The sequence below is a fragment of the Arachis duranensis genome, chromosome 10 (genome assembly GCF_000817695.3).
Source record: "Arachis duranensis cultivar V14167 chromosome 10, aradu.V14167.gnm2.J7QH, whole genome shotgun sequence".
NCBI lineage: Eukaryota > Viridiplantae > Streptophyta > Magnoliopsida > Fabales > Fabaceae > Arachis > Arachis duranensis.
The window spans coordinates 4,867,277-4,889,575 of record NC_029781.3 but is presented as its reverse complement, the minus strand read 5'-3'; the positions used below and the strand labels follow the sequence as shown (position 1 = coordinate 4,889,575).

Sequence of the window (22,299 nt, the reverse complement as noted above, 5' to 3'; positions counted from 1 at the left end):
ACTTGGTAAGGAGATATTTTGAATTTTTTTTTTTAAGTTAGAATCTAAAATAATACTACTATTACTTTTAAGGATCCGTTTAAAAAATTTTAAAAATAAATTTTTTTAAATTTTTAACTTATAAAAATTAATAATTTAAACTATTTTTTTAAAAAATAATTTAATTAAATTGTTTAGCTAAACTGTGCTAATTCGTCCATCTTATCTCCAAATCCGAAGGGAGTAGACATAGACGGAGTCAAGAGAGTAGCGCAACGAAGCAACTGAATGAGAAGAAGCGGTTCTTGGACGAAAATGTCAAAGCCAAAACGCACCGTATCGCATCGCAGCACTACTTGTTGAGTCTTAAATGATTCCGTTATTATTTACTTTCACTTGTCACCCAATGCTTCTCGCCGTTTACCTCCAAACGCTACTGCCAAATTCTCTCTCCTTCGTAATTTCTCTTTCGAACCTCGTTTAGTTTCCGCTTTTGCTTCTCCTCGAGTTCGAGCATTTTCACCGCTCGTCAATTCTTTCGCGTTTTGATTTTGAGCTTGTGGAGATGGTGAAGAAGCTTGAAATGTTGCCGGCGAAGGACGTGGATTTGTCCTCCGTCAAATATGAACATGAAGTTGTCAAAGGTCTCCACTACTCTTTGGTTCATTTAAATCCTTCTTAATTGCGTTTGATTCTCGAGTTTATAGTGTGATTTACTATTTGATTCTGTTTCGATTTTGTGTTTGCAGCTCCGCATTTGACTGGATTCGTGTTTCGATTCTTTGTGAGGATACTTGAACTTCCATTGATAGGTCCTGCTATCATGACTCATTTGAAGAAGGACAACAAAATTGATCAGGTCTCTGTGTGCGTGTGTTTTCTGCTTCATTTTTCATTTTTTTGGTTGCTGAAATCCTTGCTTAGCGTTTCTTCATTTTGTGACTTGTCATGATGACTCTGGATTTAAACTGTGGTTGCGGTTGCATTGCAAGAAAAAAAAAAACGACCGCAATTGTGTCGATGCAGTGGTTGCTAATTGCAATTTAGAACCTCCGTAGTTTTGTGAATTATGAACAATACTTGAGTCGAGTGTGCGCATGACTGTGGCAAGTGGAACTGATTAAATGTTACGTCAATTGTTTGATTGTTATGTAACAGTTACTGCGGCATACTGTAATACCAGAAGGACCGATGTTTAAACCTGAATATCCACCTCGAGGTCATTTCATCTCCATGTTTTCAATCACTTCTTGTCAATAATATATGCACTAATTTTGCTGATTGAAGAGGCGCACTGGCTTTTCTGTTGTCTTTATAGCATTATACAGTACTCAAATATTTGTATGTTTGCATTTGAGGTGTTCTTATTAGTTGGATTTACCTAAATTTGAAGTCTGATTGCTTGTGATTCTTTTACATAATTACAATAGGGTTGAAAACATAAAATTATTTTGGAGAGTGATAATAGGAACTAGTAACTGTAACACAATCAATTGAGTTAGTTACATTGAATTTGAAGATGTATGTTCTGTTGTTCTGTTATAACACACGCAGAAACGGAACCTGGTGTTGTAGTCCTTGATGAAGATGGGAGCCCTGCAAGCCGAGTAGAGTCTGCCTTGAAGTGTCTGCCACAGTATGATCCTTCTAAATCCTGGGAAGATTCATCCTTACCCTTTCGGTACTGGAAGATACGAGACTATGCTCATGCCTATCGATCTGGAAAAGTAACCCCGTCTATGGTAAGTAGAGCATTCAGTTGATTGGAACCCATGAGTATGAAATTGCCTCTATTCTAAAATATATTTAAGGGAGACGGTTTAACTTTGAATAAATAGGTTGCTGAGCGCATCATCTCAGTTATAGAGGAGAATTGCAGAATTAAGCCACCAGCGCCACTTTTGATATCGTTTGATGCTGCAGAAGTCCGGAAGCAGGCAGCAGCATCTACTCAGAGGTTCGAAGCAGGTAACCTGTATGATTCAAATGCTTATATAGATCTCATACTGCAAATATCTCATACATGACTATGTTGAGATGTGGTGGGAAGTGATATGGACAATAACAGCTCAGACCTTTTGATTGTATAGGAAATCCGTTATCAATATTAGATGGAATTTTCATCACGATCAAAGATGATATAGACTTGTATCCCCATCCATCTAAGGGTAAGTATTATTGACTCTCTTTGTATGAGTAATTGAATAAAGTTCTGAAATATAGTTTGGCGATAAAAAGGTGCAAGTACGTGGATGCATGAGGTACGTACTGTAAAGGAGGATGCTGTCTGTGTTTCAAGGCTGCGTAGCTGTGGTGTCATTTTTGTTGGGAAGGCAAATATGCATGAGTTTGGAATGGGTACAACTGGAAATAATCCTAACTACGGGTAATCCCTTTTTTATTTTTTAAAACTCTTTTTTTCGTTGATTTTAAAGTTGATGTCACCATCAACATAAAGATTGAGCTTGGAATGACCAAAGAAAAGCAATATATGCTTGCCTTACTTGATACACATTCAGCATTTACACATTGCATACCTTTCAAATTAGGAGATAAAGTAATCAAGTAAAGTTATTAGCAATTGTGATTGTATTGTTGTTTCCAATGTGTTAGTTCACCCTGTTTTACGTTCAGTTGCAAGTTTATAAACGATTTGAAAGGTGGAATAGACTTAGGGCCAGTCGGCCAGAGACCTTCAGGAAATTTACAGGAGAATTGCTGGCACTGTTAACTGCTGAGTTTTATATAATATACGCGTAACAATGATTTGGTTTGCTTTAAAATTTCTTATATTTTTATTGCAATGTACCCATCATTGATGACTCAATCCAGTATTCTTGAGTTGCAGAACTACAAGAAATCCTCATGCACCTGATAGGTATACTGGTGGATCTTCTTCTGGTCCAGCTGCAATTGTGGCATCTGGAATATGTTCTGCTGCACTGGGAACTGATGGTGGAGGTTGTGCAAAAATATTGTCATACTAACTGTTTTTGCCTCAAATTTTCTATGTACTGATTCTTAACTTTTTGCATATTCTGGAGAAAGGCAGGTTCTGTTCGTATTCCTTCTTCCCTTTGTGGTGTGGTGGGACTGAAATCAAATTATGGGCGAACAAGCATGCAGGGGTAATTTCTTGTTGTAATTTTTACCATGTTATGACCCAAAAAAAAACCGTGGAATGCATTTTCTTGTTGCACTTTGCACATAAAGACAGCATCATTTTATCTTTACTTAGCAAATTCCAAGGGGCAACATCTGAATATTTTGAAGTCTACCCGGTCTCTGATAATATTATTTGTTAGGCACCAGCATTTGTGATATTCAATTGACTAAAATTTGAAGCTATATATTAATAGTATATTTAGTTGCATTAGAACAAAAACTAATGACGGTCCCTGACTAGTTAAATTTTGGACCACCTCATCATGCCTACATTTTTTTTATCTGCAGGTCATTATGTGATAGTGGAACGGTAGAAATTATTGGACCGATTGCTTCATCAGTAGAGGATATCATGCTAGTGTATACAATCCATATTTTAGAATCTCTTTGGTTTCCATTTTTACTATAGCTTTCATTAGTGCTCTCTAGTGCTTACTTTGGGTTGCTCGTAGATTGCTTCATGAGTACATATAACGGGTCTTTCTTTTTCTAATAACTCAGGTACGCGGCAATGTTGGGTGCATCACCGGAAAATAGAATCAGCTTGAGACCGGTAATCTTTAATCTTTTTATTGATATTCTTCGAAATCAATACTGAGAGACTTTAACTGCTAATTGCTCATATTTTTTGAACAGTTTTATCCTTCTCTCTCCACTTATAACTTATCACTTGAAAAGTAATTTTCTTTCTATAATATACAGAACTATATAACAAAAACTTAATCTATCTATCAAACGATTTTTTAAAAACTAAAATAAATTAAGGATCAATTTGTCATTTTTCAAATAGTAGGGATTAATTTATCGTCTTCTTTTAAAAACTAATTTGTTCAATGCAAAGTTCTTAGGACCATTTGACGGGTTTACTTACAAAATAAAATTGGGATATAGGAAGAAAACACGGGTATAATAATAACTCATATACAAGTATATAGCTGATTTACAAGTATGTAAAAAAGTTAGACCACTGACCAAATCTTCTTCATTTTACATTATCTATAACAAATCTTAATATTTTTCTTTTAGTCAGTTATGATGTATATATTCCTCTGTTTCATGTAGTCACCACCTTGCTTGCCAGCTTTGTCATTAGATGATTCAGATATTTTGGGATCATTAAGAATAGGGAAGTATACAGCGGTAATCACTCTATCCCTTTCGCAGATTTTATGTGCAGTCTAATATGATATTGCTTTTTCTAAATATTATTATATTTATTTATTCTTGTGAAGTGGTTTAATGATGTTCATTCACTCTATCCCTTTCACAGATTTTATGTGCAGTCTAATATGATATTGCTTTTTCTAACTATTATTATATTTATTTATTCTTGTGAAGTGGTTTAATGATGTTCATTCGACTGAAGTATCCGACAAATGTGAGGATGCTCTGAATCTGTTGACAAAGGCGCATGGTTGTGAAGTAAGTTCATGATATTTCTGTGTACTTCAGGATTTGTTTTGCAACGACTTTTTATGAAGACGACTTCATGACCAGTGCAAGCAATTCTATGAAGTATGCAATTCTTTTTATATTTGCAGATAATAGAGATTGTTATACCAGAGCTTCATGAGATGCGAACTGCCCATGTTGTTTCCATTGGCTCGGAATGCTTATCTTCAATAAATGCTGATTGTGAAGACGGGTACGTTTGGACACTTAACGCAGGTAGTTTCATTTGTAGTCTAACTGACACAAGGTGTCAAGGTGATATTTGCAGAACTAAGAAATTTATTCTTCTTATCCGAACTTGAAAGTATATTTACCATGAGCGGCTATCATTGTCTAGTAAATTGTAAGAGAACTTCACGATGATTTTCCATAATTTTTTTCCCTTAACAGGAAAGGGGTAAAATCAACATATGATACACGGACTAGTATGGTACTTTTTCGGTCGTTTACAGCAGCAGATTATATTGCAGCCCAACGTATTAGGTGAGATGAAGTAGTTTATAACATTTCTCGACTTTTGTCTAGTCCCTTTTAACGACCCAAAAAAAAAAAAAGAAAGCGTTTAATGTCGTTCATTTTAATTTTTTAACATCTTACAGATCAGACCCCTTTGGATATCAAATGGTACAACAATTAGAAATAATTACTCCTATACTCTTAAACAGCCAAAATAAAAAGGAAAGAAAAAGAAAAAGAAAAAAGAAGACTGAGGCTCATTACAGTTTATTCTAATTTTATCTTACATATCTCAATTCTCAATTCTCAGACGAAGGATTATGCATTATCACATGGAAATTTTCAAGAAGGTGGATATCATAGTGACACCAACAACTGGGTATGTAATAAACACCTATGTTAACAGCAGTTAAATTTACTATATATGAATTGACTATATATAAAAGGGATTGGAAAGTTTTGGTGCATTTGTCTTTTCCACTCCAAAAAGAGAAAAAAACTAATTATGTAGTTTTGTTTTCAAGGAAAAAGAAAAGATAGTTTCTATTGGTATTCTCGTGTAAATCCTATATAAATAAAAAAAACTAAAAGTATTTATAAAATTAATATTTATTTTTCTATATATAAATTAAAAAAAAATAAAAATGGCTTAACAAGCCAAACGTGCGTATTAAGCTGCTAGTTCATCTAAAGCGCATATGCTTTCTTTTGGAATAATTTGATATGAATAGAATTATTTCTCACACTCTGGATAACACAGCATGACAGCACCCAAGATCCCTCCTAGTGCTCTGCAAAGTGGTGAGACAGATATGCAGACAACAGGTGATTGACTTGCTCTTTAAGTTGCAACTTCAAAGACTATATACAAATTGCTTTAATATTGCTTCATTATACTGTAATGTTTGTCATCATGAGAATCTTAAATAAAGTGGCATGATCACCACAACGCACCACGCATATTTAATATCTTCCCTGTTGCTATATATGTTAACTTGAAATTTGTTTCTCAGCTTACCTTATGCGATTCATTATAGCGGGGAATCTTCTGGGACTCCCTGCTATTAGTGTCCCGGTGAGTAAAATGAACAGTACATTGAGTGTTTTTTAGAGTTAACCATTGCTAAGAGACTAATATACGTACTCTCTATTACCGTTGATTCCTTTAACCAACAATGTTCCATGTACAGGTTGGTTACGATAAATCAGGACTTCCAATAGGTTTGCAGGTGATAGGCCGACCGTGGGCGGAAGCTACAATTCTGCGTATAGCATCTGCAGTGGAGGTACATATATTTTCATTCATAAACCAAGGGGCTTCCAACTAAATTAAAATAAAATAAATATGCACATAGATTAATAATCGAAATGGTCGATAAAAGCTGAGACATGCGTCAAATGATCCTAAAAAAATCCTTCTTCGAAACAGATTGGTCTTTCAGTTAGTTAGATACTAACATATAAATATATAACACAAATAATTTTTTTTAGTAAGTCATCATCTAATTGAATGAAGAATTGATTTCAGATATCTGATTTTTTTAGGACCAAATTAATGTATACGTGATTTTTTAGAAACAATTTTGAAAAAAAAATAGATAATCAATGCGTTTTCTTTATTTTTGTCTTACAATTAAAAATATGGGTCAGATGTGCTAGTTTGCTCCTCTTTTGCAGACTAGCGGGCCAAAAGATTAGTATCATTATTATCATTTAAAAGCAATTTTCAAAAGATTAAAGCGGTAAAGCCACTATTTTTTAAAAAAATTGACAAAATATTTTGAAAAATATTTCACTATTATATAATAAATTGGTAATATACCAAAAAACTATTTCACTAAATTCTTGTTTTACTTTTTCTTCCCCAATAAAAAGCCAAAAATAAGTGTCAATTGACAAAAGGTGTGTCGTCTTCCTGTCAAATCCCGTGGATTAAACGGCCCTTTTTAGCTGGTTCTAACTTCGAATTTCCATACCCAACCCGCCATTTTTATAAGTTATGCGAGCCGGTCCACCTACAATGCGTTGTTCTGAGTGTCTTACTTACATATTTGTCCTTTTTCTTAATATTGTGTAGGGTAAACTATCAAAATTACCTCTAATTTTTTAAAATTCTGGCAAAAAATATCCCTCAATTTTATTAACGATAAAAATAATGTTCTCAAAATATCTTAAAATGCGACCAAAATAACCAATATTAAATATATATTTTCAAAAAAATCTTTAGAGATTGGATATTCGTGCAGTTTCTTACAAGTACGATTATAAAAATAAGATATTTTTATTTTTAAAATTTGATAATTTTATATTAAGTGATTTTTTTTGTCAATGACTAAAAATACTCTTAAAAAATGAAAAAAATACAGAGATCAAATTTTTATCCGATTTTTTATATGTAATTTCTAAATAATTATCTAAATATTTCTACAAATTAGATCAAATACAAAATTTATTTGCCACTCATAAAAAAATAATATTCTTTTTAATTGTTTTTGTTGTTATCAAAAGTAGAGGACATTGTCAGCGTATTCAAAACTCGGTGGTGGTTTTGATAGTTTACGCTATAATGTAAATCGTTAGAGTGTCTTGGTTTTACAATTTGTATATAAAACCACATATCTGCAACAAATCATAAACGAATTAGAAAGGTCACACAAATCATTGCAGAGTTTCATGTTTCATGGATTGTTCATAAACTCAATAGCCTGCAACAATTCTTGAAGAAATCATAAACATATTATTAGATTTGTATAAAAATCTCTATACAGTGGATTTTATGAACAAACTATGAAACCCAATATCATGCAATGATCTGTGTTAAATGAGCATTTCAATTCATTCATAAATCGTTACATGTATACGTTTTACATACAAACTATAAAACCCAAAGACCTGTAACAATTTACATAATACTAAAAGAAGTCAAATATACAAGCAAAACTTTTTCAAGACAATCTAGTATGCATATTTATTTTACGTTATTTTATTTTTTGGGTAAAAAACCCTAAACCAAAGTTTTTTTTTGTCACATGAATTGTTTATCCGTGTATAATGTTTTCGGTAAACGTTCTATATTTTGTTTATACTTTATACAGAGACTCTGTGGTGAGTCAAAGAAAAGGCCACTGCAATATCATGACGTTCTGAGGACAAACTGAAGCAACAATATTTGTGCTGAAGCGTTCCCCGTGTATTTGATCCTTGGGGGCAATGGGCATCTGATTTTCTCAAGGATGTATTTCAGTATTTGTTTCAAGTTTCAATTGTTTGTAGGAAATAACTGCTGGAAGCAAAAATTATAATAATTTAAAGGCGGCAAAACATAGTTTCGGAAATAAAGAATATCATGGATGCCGGCATATTGTGCACCTCATCAAGATGCATAACAGCACAAGGGAGCTTCTTTAGCGTCTAAAATAATATTGTAAGTTTGTAACAATGTACAAAATTCATTTTAGGGAGTGAAAATTTGTGCTATCTGCTGAGAAGATATCTTACGTGATAATCGATACTGTCCAAGCCACCACTATATGGTAAAGTAATGTAAAACAGTACTATATATAACTTCAAATAATCACGAACCAGGATTCGGCCGTCCAGGAATAAAGATGGATATATATATTTCATAAAATATATAAATTAAATTTAATAATTATAAAATAAAAATTTATTAAATAAAAATTTATTTATTTGACTTTATATAATCATTTTTATTTTTATTTTCTTTAAATGGATTCCGCTAGGGAGACAATGGACTATTTATACAATGTGTACAATGGGCTATTGAGTTACAAAATGAACATCTCCCATACTATCTAGAATAACCATCGAGTACTAGGGATAATAAACATCTTCCCGAAAAATTAAAATAATTTTGGGGTTCACAAATGATCGAACTCTTGACCTTTTGGATCTAACACTCTAATACCATGTCATAATATCACTCATCTCAAAAGTTTCAACTGATGGAAAAAGGTAACACTAATGATTATATTTTTAATACTCTATAAACCTCCATTATATACATTGTATAAATATTTCATTGGTTCCTCATACTTTCCCATATAAATATTATGTTTCAATAGCTGAAAATTAAATAACATTCAATTTTTTATTTTTATTTTTCATAAATCATGACATCATATTTTAAATAATATTATTACACTTAATATTTTAAAAAATTAAATTGTTAAAAGGGAAAAAAATGATATATAAGTGTAACTAATAAATACAACTAGGTCAAAGATTGAAAAATTAAAAAATTGTAAGAATATTATACAAGGTTTTAAGGAGTTCATCACCAAATATATATGCTTAGCAAACATAAAAAAAAGAACTATGATAATCAATTAGATTCTTCAAATACTTGTCTAGAAGTAAAAATAGAGGAGAAAGAGCATTAGGCATGAAATTTTTTAAGAGAAATAAAAAAAAGTGTAAAGTAAATGTTAATTTATATAGAAAATATAAAAGTGAGTATAAAAGAGAGAATGAATTATGTTTTATTACTGAATTTATACCTATTAAAAAAATTTAACATTGAAAGCATAGAGTAATTTATATAAAAATAAGAGTAAAAATATAAAAAAATAAAGTTAAACACCGATTTCTTAAATAAAAATGAGAAATGATATGAGAGAATGAATTAAATTTTATAACTCAAGTCAACCTATTAAAGAGAAATAACATTAAGATTAAATAGTTAGAATAATTTAAAAAGAAATAAATGTTTAGAGAATATGAAAGTGTAACAAGAATATAATATAAAGATAGTAGATGGAAGATTATGAGAAAATAAAAATACCAAGAATTTTATGACATAATACAAAGATTTACATGGAAAAATAGAAAAATGTCGAATGTCCAAAGATGATTTTAGAATTATCTTGTTTCCTCTTTTAATATATTATATAAATTGATAGATAGATAAATAGATAAAAAATAAATAGTAAAAGGGAGTAAAATGTGATCATAAAATAACTTTTATAGCTCAATTTATATTTATTAAATATAATAATATTAATATTAAAAACATATAATAAGCTAAAGAAAATAAAAATCACGAGACTAAGAAGGAACAAGGAAGAAAAATCTTAAGTTATAATACAAAGAATAAAGTTAAGCTCTATCATCTTAGGAAAAAATATATGACAAAATAGAAAAAAAAAATTGAAGTATTTAGAAAGAGTAAAATCTTATCTCAATCCCTAATAATTTTTATAAGTGACTGCATCCTAATAAAATCGAAATACTATCTCAACCCTCATCTATTCATTCCGTTAGATATCCTAGTCTCGCTGTAAACTCTTCGTCAAATTATAAGGGTAGGATCTTAGTTGTTATTTGTATTAGTGTCATTGCACAACTTGATTAGGACACATAGCCTGAGTCATCAAAACGGCTATATGCCCTAACCAAATTATACAGTAAAACATATACAGCTAATGATACAGTTTTGATTTTACCGTTATTATTTGACGGAAAGTCTAGCGAAGGATTAGAATGTCTAACGGAACGAATGGATGAGGTCAAATGGCATTTTAATTTTGTTTGCGGATCATCACTTATGAAAATTGTTAGGTACTGGACCAAGATTTCACTCATTTAAAAATTTTCAAACCACCTTTTGATTCTCTTTTAATAAATTATAAATAGATGTGTCACTATCGACTGTAAGAAAGGTCCAATAATGTTACCGACTTACCGCACTCCGAATATCTGATTTGCCACAGCTTTGCTTGACAGGTATTCTAGTTACGCAATATTTCTTCGGACAATCCAGTAATTGTAGAAGCTTCAAATCAAACACTCAAACAGCATACAATGTGAAATTTGTAAAAAGATATATTTTAATTTTTCTTTTCAAGATTTTAAATCAGTACTGGAAAGTTTCTTAAGGAGAAGTTATATATATAGTACTAAATATATTGAAAACTTTACAAATTTTCCCTTCAAAAATCTTTAACCTGTGTTTTTGTGAAACCCTTGAACAAAGCACATTGGATTTCTCAAGAGTCACCGTTCTCATCCACAAAAATCACTAAGTAGGTCCATCCCAGAAGGTATGTTTCCTGGACAATTAACGGTTGATGCATCCGTTCCTGTTAGAGCAGAGGATAAAGATAAAAAATCATGGTCGAGATGAAGGGGGGGCCCTCAAGTCGTTTAAGTTGTATACATGATTTACCTATCAACAATTACCATGGAGCGAAATTCGCAGTTAGCAAAGCTGCAAGGAAACGTGAAATCAGTCAATCAGCTGGAATAAAAACTGCTGAGTCAATCAGTCAATTAGCAGTTATCTGATCTTACGGCTTGGATATTTCTATCTTAACCGAGGGATGGCAATCATTTCCAAATGCATTTAGAGTATGAAACAAAAATGCTCTATGCGTCACGATTGCTATCTCTTTTTCTTTTCGTGTCCACAACCTGTGATGGAGTGAAGAATAATAAACATAAATAATTAAAAAAAAATGAAAAATCAATCTTTTCACGTTTGATGTTATCCGGTAACCTGCAAGGTTACATGAAAGTAATGGGAAGTTACAACAAAACAACGATTATTTTGTTCTGTACAAAGAATTACATAGATCTTGAACTACCGATCATCACTAGATATCTATCTAGAATAACCAACATATGGGTGCCAATAATCACAAAATCCATTTATTCTAAAGAAGATAAATTCTACTATGTATGGCCTTTTGTAATAAAGAAGATAAGTGAAATTAAATTAACTTTTTACAAAATGAATGGAGTGTTACCCCTCAGCATATCTACAATGCATTACTCTTTATATAATTGTAAACAATTAGCAACAAAGGTTTTTGTGAACAGAAATATACCAGTCCAGGAACTTAAGCCCTCTATCAGTTAGTTCTTCCTTTGTCTCTCTAGCATTAGCCTTCCACCAAATATCCTCATTGCTATCTATCTGAAAACAAAATAAAAGGACACTTAACATAAGTAAGTGTGCCATTTTGTATGAAACGACAAGGGTTCTTAAATCAAAGTCATGAATTCTAGGTACTTGCCAGTGAAAAATCAATTGCAGGAAATAGATGTTGATACTCACTAATGCTTCTTCTTTTGTCACAGGGATGAACTCCCTGCATAAGAAAACACATTGAGACAAACGTCTGTAGGAATGAAGGATGAAAGACGAAAAGGGTTTACAGCTTTTGAAATAGAGGCTTCTTTGGCTGTATGACTTATGCTTGTTCCCTCTCTGTTTATTCTTTATATGAAATCACAAAGTAAATTTAGTTTGGGATGCATATATATCATTAATAGATTGGAAAGGACAGCTTTATTATACGAGCTTCATTGATTTTCAATTTGTAGTGGCAATATATGGGGGCAATTAATACTTGAAATTGCATTATGACTGCTGTTTCCTGCATTAGCTATCATTAGGGGAAGTGCATCTATTCCATCTATGTAGTCCTCACCACCAAATACGCCAACAGCTGTTTGTAGAGTCCTATAACCATATGTTGTAGCATACAATCAGCTAGTCCTATATATATCATACCAACGTACGGGTGCTAATAATCATATAGAACAATCAGCAAGTAGTTATCCTGTCCATTTATTTCTAAAAAATAGGGATAGTTTGAGGTCCAATGGATGACTTCGCATAAATATCACAAGACAATCAAACAAATGAAACACCAACAACAAGAAAATCTATTCCCACTTGGTGACATTGGCTCTGTGGATCAACTTACATTATTCTATTTTGTCATAAAAAGAAGCACGTTATATGCAAAAAGAATGCTATGCTACTAGATTTGTCATTTGTGTACTTTAAAATCAAATGTATAATTTTGATGTTAATGCTAAACTTAAGTCTAATAATTCACACAGATGCCTATACCTCAATAAAGGAGATACAGTGACTAGGTCAATCCTCTTTATAAGCCCAGAAGCACGAACATGCTTTCGCAAATTATCAACCTGCCAGCTGCAAAAGATTATGATACACTCACAAAACTAAACTATATCTTTTCTATCTCTCAACTATAGGACTAATGCAAGCTTTTACCTATGGAACAAAATTCACACAATATGCTGCAAAATGAGTAGGATAATTGCACTTTACCTGTTGCCAGCCTAATGGCGTAAGTTGTGCATCAAAATATGCAGGATTCAAGTATGCATCGTAATTCTTGTCTCCTTCGACATTGTGGATCCCCTGTGCATGCCTGACCTGGATGAATGTTTTTATCAGTTGGCAATGCCTTGATTTGAATGCAAAGGATCAAGCGCAACTAAAATCCTGAATGTGCTTCTAACAAAATACACATCAGCTTTAAGTCAACAAAAAATTTAGCGCGTTGACTTAAAAATAAGTTCAAAACCAACCAGGTGAATTGTTTTACAACGATGCAATGGAAACAAACACGGAGCAACACCAGAATCCGTATTCTCTGACAAACCTAGAACCAGCAGCAGAAAAAAAATTGTCATCAACTGAACAATTAAGTAATCTGAAGTTCCGAACTAATAGTGAATTATGAACAAGAGCTATTACTAGATCAACACGATGTTATAAGTATCACTACATTGTTAAGGTTGATACAGTGGATCTTCTATTCTTACAACAAATCGCAAAGTGAAATAGATAAAATAAATCAGATCGCAGACAAATTCAGATCCAGATCACAAAATTCCAGAGAGAAGTTAATTTATTAATTCACAGCAAAAGCACGTTTAAGGACATTTCAACCGAGACATAACCTAAACGAGCCTCGCGAAGTAACGTTCGAATAATCAAATTCAGCATCGCCAATGGAAGAAACAGAAACGCACAGGGAGAGAGTAAAACAAAAGAAAAAGAAGAAGCCAGAGATCGCATCGCACGGATGAAACTTGAGGATGAAGAGAAAATAAGAAAGCCGAAATTGAAGGCCTAGAAAGATAGATAGGTAGATGATAATGAAATTGAAGAGGTTCTGGTCAGGGAAGTGAGAAGTGAGGAAGTATCGTACCTGAGAAGCAGAGAGCAGAAGGACGAGAACGAGAACGAGAACGAGAACGAGAGCGAGAGCGAAATGCGCGGGAAATGGAGGGAAAGCTTAGCGAAGAAGACGGCGACGATGATCCAATCAGAGAAAAAGTGCTTATGCTGCTCGTAGCTGCAACTATTAATGTGAACGTGAGCATTTTTTATTTATTTATTTGGGACTGAGAGGATCTTCTTGATTGCAGTGTTATGGTTTCAGTCTCTCAGATAGCAATTTGAATTTGATTTGAATTTCATTTCACCCCTCCTTTTACGTAATGGTTGTTAGAGAATGGATGTGTTACCTACCATCAACCATGAGTAAGTGAGTAATAGCTTCGAGTGTTAGACTAGACCCCGTTTTGTTAATGATAACAACTCAACTCCAAAAATAAATAAATAAATCATATCTGAATTATTGTTAATTGTGATATACTGATATATATTTGAAAAAAAAAAGAAACCACAATTAAACAAAAGGATTATTAGTTTTCTTTTTTTTTAAAAAAAAGAATAAATTTATTCAGAAGCAATCCTACGAAAAATTTTGTGAAAGCTAGAAATTTGCTTCTCTTAATTAAAGTTTTATTTTCCCATGCATTCTATTCTATATTTTGTCGAATTCTTAATTAATTTCTAATTAACTTCCAAAATCCATTCATATGCGATGGATTTTAAAATATACGAGATAAGGTTTAAAATTCTAATAATAAAAACAGAATCGAACTCTTTTCACAAATAAGATGCGCACATTCATTCTATCTCCGCACACAGAATTCTTAGGTTATTCCAAAATCCAAATTACCTGAAATCAAATGGCTCTGCGGATTCATGTTATTCCCACACCAAGGCTCTTCTCCTCCTCCTCCTCCACCCCCATCACCACCCACCTCTTCTCTGCAAGGCTCAACACGCGAATCTCATGCACCAAGAATAACAATAACAACAGCAGCAACAAGGGCATTAGCGACGCCACACTGGCCACAGAGCTAGGCATCAGGATTACCGGCATCAGAAGCCGGGTGAAGCAGACTGAGCAAGCCATAAACAAGAGCCGCCACCTCCTCTTCCGCCACCTCTGCGAGTACATGGGTCTCAACGAAGACAACGCCAAACTCCAATGGACCAAAATGGAAGATAGCCAAAAATGGGCATTGGTTCAAGGCTTTGTCGCCGAGTGGGGTGCACTCTTTCACCCATTGTCCGCAAGGTCCACTAAAGACATGGTCGAGGAGTATCTTAAACAAGGGAATGGGACTGGGACTGGGGCTGGGAACCCATCTACAGATTCAGCTTCTGATTCACTGGTTCATTTCGTGGAATCAAGAGGATGATTGGTTTCTCAGAGAGAACATGAGTTTTCCAGAACTAGTTGGGAGTTAAGATGTTCTTGTTGGTTAGAATTTTTGTTTCTTTTTTTACAAAATTAGCTCAGGAAAACAAGAAAATTTGATTTGATCCAAAAGAAATCCATGAGTTGTGAGTTGTGACCTCTTTTTTCTTTCTTATATTTTTCAGTTGATGTTTTTTTTCGCTTGGCACAACTGAATCTCATTAATATGTACTCAGCAGCATGGATAACCGAAGATGCTTAACTAAATTGAAAAGATGACATAAAACACTCGATCTGAGATGAAAATGAAAACTATTATTACTGTTTGGTGCTCGGTTATAAATCAAGGAGATTGTTATGATGGAATGGAACAGACTACTACAAGAGGACCTACAAATTAGATAGTGCAAACTGAAATGATGTGTAATTAATTATACAAGTATCACCACTTAATTTGCAACTCGACTATTTCATTACTCCTCAAAAGTACTAAAATAAACATCATATCGATCTAGTCTTTTTTGAGAAGCAAAGTTCATGCTCTGTTTTCTTGCATGCTAACAGACACGCTTGACCAGAAGACAGTCCAGTAATTGTTGCTGTCAAGAGTTAACACCTGAGACACCAGAAATCCAATAATCTACTATATGTGGAACAGTACTACAAACTATGATCTATGAGTTGCACACAATTATAAACCATCATATCGTAGGTGAGATCACAGATATACCTGTACAATTGTTCATACCTGTGAGTGTCGAAAATTGTAACAGGCCAATCCAATTGAGAAGCATAGTTATTTTTAATATTTTTATCCAGTCAAGAAATATTGCCAAACAGAAAAGATATAATTTAGTAAGAATATTTATGTACAAAGTGCAAACCAGAAAGCTGTACTGCATCCATGAAACATGTGTAAGAGAGAAATTCATTAACACCACCAATCAGAAATGCAGCTGTCTGCAGTTTGCAACTGTTGCTTCTGCGGGACAATATGGACACTTGAATGTTCGAGTGCTGTTTTTGGATAACTTCAAAATTGACTGCTTGCAGAGAACATGTAGACATGGCAGCAGCATGGGAGGATTCTCTTCACTCCCTTGATCCCTACTCACAGGGCATACAAAAATCGAATGGAATTGAAATTCCTTACCCAATTCTACAGGCACTGGCAACTGTTTCATTGCCTGCCACTCTTGCTTCTTTGCCGCCATTACATTAGCCAGCTTTAAGAGTGTAGGCAACCCCTCAACTCCAGCTGCAACTGCCACACTCAGTGGACTCTGGTAGGACTGCCCCAAGAGAGTGCAGAACTTCCGTCCAAGCTCTTCGGTTATCATCTCCCAATGAGCTGGTGACATCAAATCAGAATAAGGGGAGCTCTCAAGCCTTCCTGCATACAAGAGGCAACCCATAAGCTTTTGGAAGTCATCCTTGTTGAGGTGAGCAAAAGGAGCAAGATAAGTTCGTGCATATTTTAAGGCATCAGCTCGGGTTCCATTTTGCACGACCTCTACAAACTGCAATGTGTGAATCTTGAACTCAAGATTGGAACCAATCTTGACAAGTTCATCCCGGTTGGCAGAGCCCCATGTTAGAGCAGGCTGAAGATTTCTAACCCTCATAGCTTCAAGAATCTGATGCATTTCCATGAACTTCAACCTTAGAGCAGTTAAATCCAGCACTCCAGCCTCATTTATAATGCTATCTCCAAGATCAAATAAACCTTGACGGTAAAAGTGACTTGCAATGATCTGATTTACAATATGATTATCAAAGTCAACGTTTCTGTAAGCCTTTGATATGTCGGGGTTGAAATATTTTTCAAGGAGTTTTTGGTACTTGGAAAGACTTAGATTCAGTTCCTTCTGTGGTCCTTCTAACTGTTTAAGTGCCACAATAGCATTAAGCTTTGACTTCAGATCTGTAAGAACGGACTTTTGATCAACAGGGGTTGAGGGGCCATTTGGTGCCTGGATTGTTGCCAATGCCTGCTCAATTTCACGCCCCACCTGGTCAACAACTTCTTGAGACTTGGAAGAGGATAACTTTTGCTTCTTAGCTACACGGTCAAATGCATCTTTGATGCTACTCAGTTCCATCTCTCTGTTTAGATCACACAATCCTACAAAAAAGTTGCAAAGAGTTACTACTGTTTGGAAAGACTCAACAGATTGTTTTTTCTTGCACAAGAAAAAAAATGAATATGTATTGGAGCACAATGAGCACCACACCAACAAACAGTTAAACACTATACAAATCGTTAAGTCCACTACCTTCATAAGTCTTAAAGAAAATGCAACTAATATCCAGTCTAGCTAAATTTGGAAAGACTATCATTTCAAACTTGTAAAAGCATTAATAATACCAAGAAAGCAAAATAAAAATAAGTCATAAATAAAAATTTTTGAAAGCCCTGCTTTTGTCGAAATTTCATGCAAGGCTCAACTCCATTAGCGTACAGTTTCAACACAGCTAAGCCTCACATTACAATATAAGAATCTCAAACATTATATAAGACAATCCAAAACTTAGAAAGGCAATTCAAACTACAGCTCTAGCTTAAGTCAATCTAGAAGATCCTCTGTTTGGATTCAAATACTTAAGTAAAGATGACTCTAAAGTCTAATCAACTAAGTATTGCATGCTTAACATGAGAAACATCGCATAGAACATAGTGCAGAAGTCTTTTTTTCCCACTATTATTATAAACATGCTCTTCATCTCAGCAAACAATCTTCCCTTTGTAGTTTGTAAAATCGATGAATTTTCATTATTGATTATGCAAAGCTATCCTGAAATCATAAAATGTTCTCCTTCATCATAAAGGAGTGACAAAAGTGGAAATGAAAGAGGAACCTCAACGATTCATATATCACATCTTCAATTAACAAAGTGATTAGTGTCGTAATTGTCCCCATTCTTGGGAGTGGATATAGTATAGAGTGGCCGCAAATATCTATCATGGTAAGAGCCAGAGACATTTGAGAACAGAAGCAAAGTTCAATCATGGTGAAGAGTGAAAATTCTCTTCATAACTTTTCTTATCCTCCATTCCCGTCTTCTAAGGGGACTTGCCATAACCCATAAGGCAGTTTCGGCAGGTTCATGATATGGGTTCTAACTCCTAGCTTCCAAGCGTTACTATAGTAACTAACAACCTAATATCTCACATTAGAATTCCAATATAAATACGACAAATAATGGCATCTAACGTAATTTTCAAATCAAGAAATTACTAAATAACCTAAAGACACAGATTATATCAATCATTAAAATAAAGACAGAATCAAAATAGTGACATAGATACAAACGTTTACAATAACTGAATTTAAAGAATCCATTATGAAATATATAGTTCAATCTACCATATCTAAGAAAACTTAATACTCGAATATATCAATAGAGAATCAACCACACAGTTAGGCTATCAATATGTATGTGATAAATGCAGATTACAATGCTTAAAATAGAAAACACAGACACAGTTAGGCTTTTTCATATAGAAGATACAAATCCACAACAAAAATCTAATAGAATAATAACATCAGGAGTAGCAATCCACAAACGGGAAATAATTGGTTCTCTCTCTAACACAATCCCTGATTGCTAACAAATGCTTATAACCAACCAGAAAATATATAATTAGAAAATTCACTTAATTGGAACTATGAATTCAAAACGAACAACACATCAAAGAAGAAGGAGATAGAAAACAAATCACAGATCATATAATATATTTCAGTTATTTTCCATCGATTTTACCGAAAAGCCATTGAATAGTTAACAACTTAACATAAAGTAAAGGGGAAAAAGTGAAATGGCAAATAAATAAGAGAAAGAAAGGGTTTATGAGAAGAAATGGGAAACTGGGGAATTACCTGAGAGTGAGAAAGAGCGAATGTCTGTGATGTGTAAGAGAAGACCGAGAAAGACAGAGCGAGGAACGGAAGCGTGTGTGCGAGGCTGCGAGCGAATGCTTCTAGCCTTCTACGATGTGGAAAATGGACCACACGTGCAAATATCAAAAGAAAATATCCGAGCTCCCTCTTTTACACTTTCTTTGGATGGAAGAAAGAAAATAGGAAAAAAAATTCAAATAAAATTATATTACTGTCCATTTTTTTTATTTGTGTTAATACTATGAATAAATTGGTAATTTGATTTTTATTTTATAATTATCTTCTGTTTTCATCGTAAGTTTGGAAGAAAAATTTGGAGATGAGTCTCACGCTACTATTTTCTTTTTCCTTCCAATTTTTATTTTCATCCAATCAATAGAAAATTTTTATTTTTTTCTTATATTTTTTTTTCTTATGATTTCCATTGATCTTAACGGTGCCTTAAATTGTCCCTCTTCTTCAGGAATTTTCTCATATACCTTTTGGATCTAAAATTCCATCTCTTATCCACAAAGATTTGCGATTTGGCTTCTCTTAATCACTTTATTACCCGTGTCGATTTCTGATCAGTGATTACTGATTAGTGATTACGGTACATTCTAGAGTAAAGGATAATTAATCTTCTTATATTTCTTAGTTCATAGGATTTTCATTTTTAGAGGAGATAAGCTGTATAAAAGCAGTAATTTATAATAATTTAATTTTAATATATTAATAATATAAAATATTTTATATAATCATTCAATTCAATTAGATTTATCTATTTAGATCATTATTATTAAAAAATAAATTTAAAATACTGATCGACATACAATTACTTTAAATTTTTTAATAATAATTCGTTAAATTTATCCATTACATGAAGTGGTATAAATACCGTGTGAAATTCTAAGAAACGGTCACACCCACCTGCTGCTGCTAGATTGACCAATGAACACAACAATATCACACAGCATGGGCTTCAGTGTTCTGAGAGCCACACCTCTCTGTTCTTCCGACACCACTAAACCCATCTTCTTCTCCATTCTCCATTCTCATCCCACTTCCACCACCTCCCTCTTCACCTTTCCTCCGCCATCCACCATCATTCCAACTCCACTTGCTGCTTCACCCGGCCTTCATCATCACCACCTGAAGCGTGGCGGTTTCCGCGGCGGTAGGTTCGTGGCCATGGCTGCACCCGGCTCCCTCCGGAAATCAGAGGAAGAATGGCATGCCATCCTCTCCCCCGAGCAGTTTCGGATTCTCAGGCAAAAAGGCACCGAGTAACAATACTATAACATCCCTTCTTCCCTTGTTTTGTTTTGCTTCTAGTTAACAACTCCAATTAATTCGGTGCCTTGAATAATGGGATCAACTCTATAGTTGTATGTTTGGCTACGTTTGATTTTGAAAACAACATAATAAGTTAGGATATCGAGAATAAAACATAAATGATCGGGATTTTATATTTTATTTGATAATAAATTTAAATAAATTATGAAAATTTAATTTATTTTTTATTTTTTGTATAAAGATAGAATATGAAAGAAAAATTTAATAATAGAAAATATAATTATGAAATTTAATAAAAATAATAATAAAAATAAAAAATAAATTGGGAAAGAACACAAAAATCTCCAGTGATAATGTTTCTGTTTATGTCTTATCCAAATATGATTTTGTATTGTCTTAATGTTCTGTGTCACTAAACAAATGAGTATTAGAATTTGACATTATCTAAGGATAAGGTCTAGGTTGATAATATTCCTTACAAATAGCGAGAGCATTTCTAACCTCTCAAGTTAGCTCTTGAGATAAGTGAGTCCACTCCATATTATGATATTGTATAAGAGTCGCTCAAATTTGATATAGTAAAAGTAATTTTGCTATTCAGGTTTGCAGGGACTGGAGAATATGACAAGTTCTTTGGTGAGGGAGTTTACCACTGTGCAGGTTGTGGGACTCCTCTATACAGGTCAACAACAAAATTCAATTCTGGTTGTGGCTGGCCAGCGTTCTATCAGGGTCTTCCCGGAGCCATAAGTCGCCATGTGAGTTCTCTTGATCTTAAGCCAGTTTTGGTATCTGTCTAAACACCCAAAAATATGGAGAAGTATATATTCAAGAATAAAGATATTTTGTTTGCAAATAAATATGCTTTCTATGGTTGAAAATTATTAGATAACTTAATATGTTTTATTAAATTGTTTTACATAATATACATCCACATGTAAGCTATTCTTTGTACCAAGACACTTTTATATGTGAATAGTCACCAATTTTGTCACTAATGCCACCTTAGTGGTTTTTTTTTGTCTATTTCAAAATGTTGCTATTATATTAATTAATACGTTTGACTAAATTTATTATTTGATATATTTGACTAAACTGTTTTACATATATCCATATTTAAGCTATTTTTCACACGAAGACATTTGGACTTGAATATGTAACCACCATTTTGTTCTTGCATTGTAGCGTTGGCAAACGCTGCCTTAGTGATGTTGTTTTGTTCATATCCATTTTGAAAATGTTGCCTAAGCTAACTCTTTTTTATTAAAAGAGTAATCCATCTAAAAGTCTAAAACATATAACTTTCTGATGAGATTGTGGTGTTTGAATATTGATTTGATGATCAGCCGGACCCTGATGGAATGAGGACCGAAATAACGTGTAGTGCATGTGGTGGACATCTTGGGCATGTATTCAAAGGTGAAGGATTTCCAACACCTACTAATGAACGCCATTGTGTCAATAGCATCTCACTCAAGTTTGCACCCGCCAACACCAGCTAATCCAATCTATGCATATATGGCTTCTTAAGAACTAAGATATAAGATAGTAAATAATTCTCTGTATTGTTGCCTGAACAATTATGTTGTAATTATGTTTCCCAAAGTTCATATGTACTTGATCTTCTTTCCTTGGTGTACTTGACAGGGGGAAGCTTTGAGGCTACTGCAATTTATATATGTAAAAGAATGATTAGATATATTTAGAGCTTGAATTTGAGGCCTAAT

General features: G+C 33.5%; 5 protein-coding genes across 8 annotated transcripts; 3 read left to right on the top strand and 2 right to left on the bottom strand.

Annotated features, from left to right (window-relative positions):
• The first annotated feature begins 222 nt into the window (after positions 1–222).
• LOC107468602 (fatty acid amide hydrolase) lies at positions 223–8,557 on the top strand. Its single transcript, XM_016087910.3, has 20 exons — positions 223–623; positions 729–838; positions 1,138–1,198; positions 1,534–1,721; positions 1,818–1,947; positions 2,070–2,147; positions 2,218–2,365; positions 2,828–2,940; positions 3,032–3,107; positions 3,433–3,504; positions 3,646–3,697; positions 4,207–4,284; positions 4,483–4,566; positions 4,686–4,789; positions 4,987–5,079; positions 5,363–5,431; positions 5,813–5,877; positions 6,066–6,127; positions 6,243–6,338; positions 8,148–8,557. The coding sequence occupies exons 1-20, from the start codon at positions 545–547 to the stop codon at positions 8,208–8,210; spliced, it is 1,821 nt and encodes a 606-aa protein (XP_015943396.1). The 5' UTR covers positions 223–544; the 3' UTR covers positions 8,211–8,557.
• A 2,678-nt stretch (positions 8,558–11,235) lies between these two features.
• LOC107468738 (phosphoglycerate mutase-like protein 1) lies at positions 11,236–14,408 on the bottom strand. Its single transcript, XM_016088093.3, has 9 exons — positions 14,049–14,408; positions 13,423–13,496; positions 13,160–13,267; positions 12,935–13,014; positions 12,411–12,538; positions 12,090–12,205; positions 11,901–11,989; positions 11,365–11,484; positions 11,236–11,281 (listed from the first exon to the last, which is right to left on the bottom strand). The coding sequence occupies exons 1-9, from the start codon at positions 14,221–14,223 to the stop codon at positions 11,236–11,238; spliced, it is 936 nt and encodes a 311-aa protein (XP_015943579.1). The 5' UTR covers positions 14,224–14,408.
• A 387-nt stretch (positions 14,409–14,795) lies between these two features.
• Positions 14,796–15,554, top strand: LOC107468628 (uncharacterized). The gene has a single exon (XM_016087945.3). It carries the CDS (start codon positions 14,878–14,880, stop codon positions 15,394–15,396), a length of 519 nt encoding a protein of 172 aa, XP_015943431.1. The 5' UTR covers positions 14,796–14,877; the 3' UTR covers positions 15,397–15,554.
• Positions 15,555–15,690: 136 nt separating this feature from the next.
• On the bottom strand, positions 15,691–19,423 carry LOC107468627 (protein RMD5 homolog). Of its 3 annotated transcripts, XR_008004002.1 has the most exons (3): positions 19,277–19,423; positions 16,280–17,520; positions 15,691–16,125 (listed from the first exon to the last, which is right to left on the bottom strand). XR_008004002.1 is itself a non-coding variant. In XM_052255316.1 (2 exons), the coding sequence occupies exon 2, from the start codon at positions 17,495–17,497 to the stop codon at positions 16,340–16,342; it is 1,158 nt and encodes a 385-aa protein (XP_052111276.1). In that variant the 5' UTR covers positions 17,498–17,520; positions 19,277–19,423; the 3' UTR covers positions 15,691–16,339. The 3 variants fall into 3 exon arrangements, 2 of the variants coding, with proteins under 2 accessions (XP_052111276.1, XP_052111277.1); XM_052255316.1 differs by having other exon boundaries at positions 15,691–17,520; XM_052255317.1 differs by lacking the exon at positions 19,277–19,423 and adding an exon at positions 18,255–19,215 and having other exon boundaries at positions 15,691–17,520.
• A 763-nt stretch (positions 19,424–20,186) lies between these two features.
• On the top strand, positions 20,187–22,286 carry LOC107468754 (peptide methionine sulfoxide reductase B5). 2 transcript variants are annotated; one of them, XM_052255378.1, is made up of 3 exons: positions 20,187–20,555; positions 21,182–21,330; positions 21,919–22,286. In XM_052255378.1, the coding sequence occupies exons 1-3, from the start codon at positions 20,228–20,230 to the stop codon at positions 22,072–22,074; spliced, it is 633 nt and encodes a 210-aa protein (XP_052111338.1). In that variant the 5' UTR covers positions 20,187–20,227; the 3' UTR covers positions 22,075–22,286. The 2 variants fall into 2 exon arrangements, with proteins under 2 accessions (XP_052111338.1, XP_015943605.1); XM_016088119.2 differs by having other exon boundaries at positions 20,189–20,562; positions 21,174–21,330.
• The last annotated feature ends 13 nt before the right edge of the window (positions 22,287–22,299 follow it).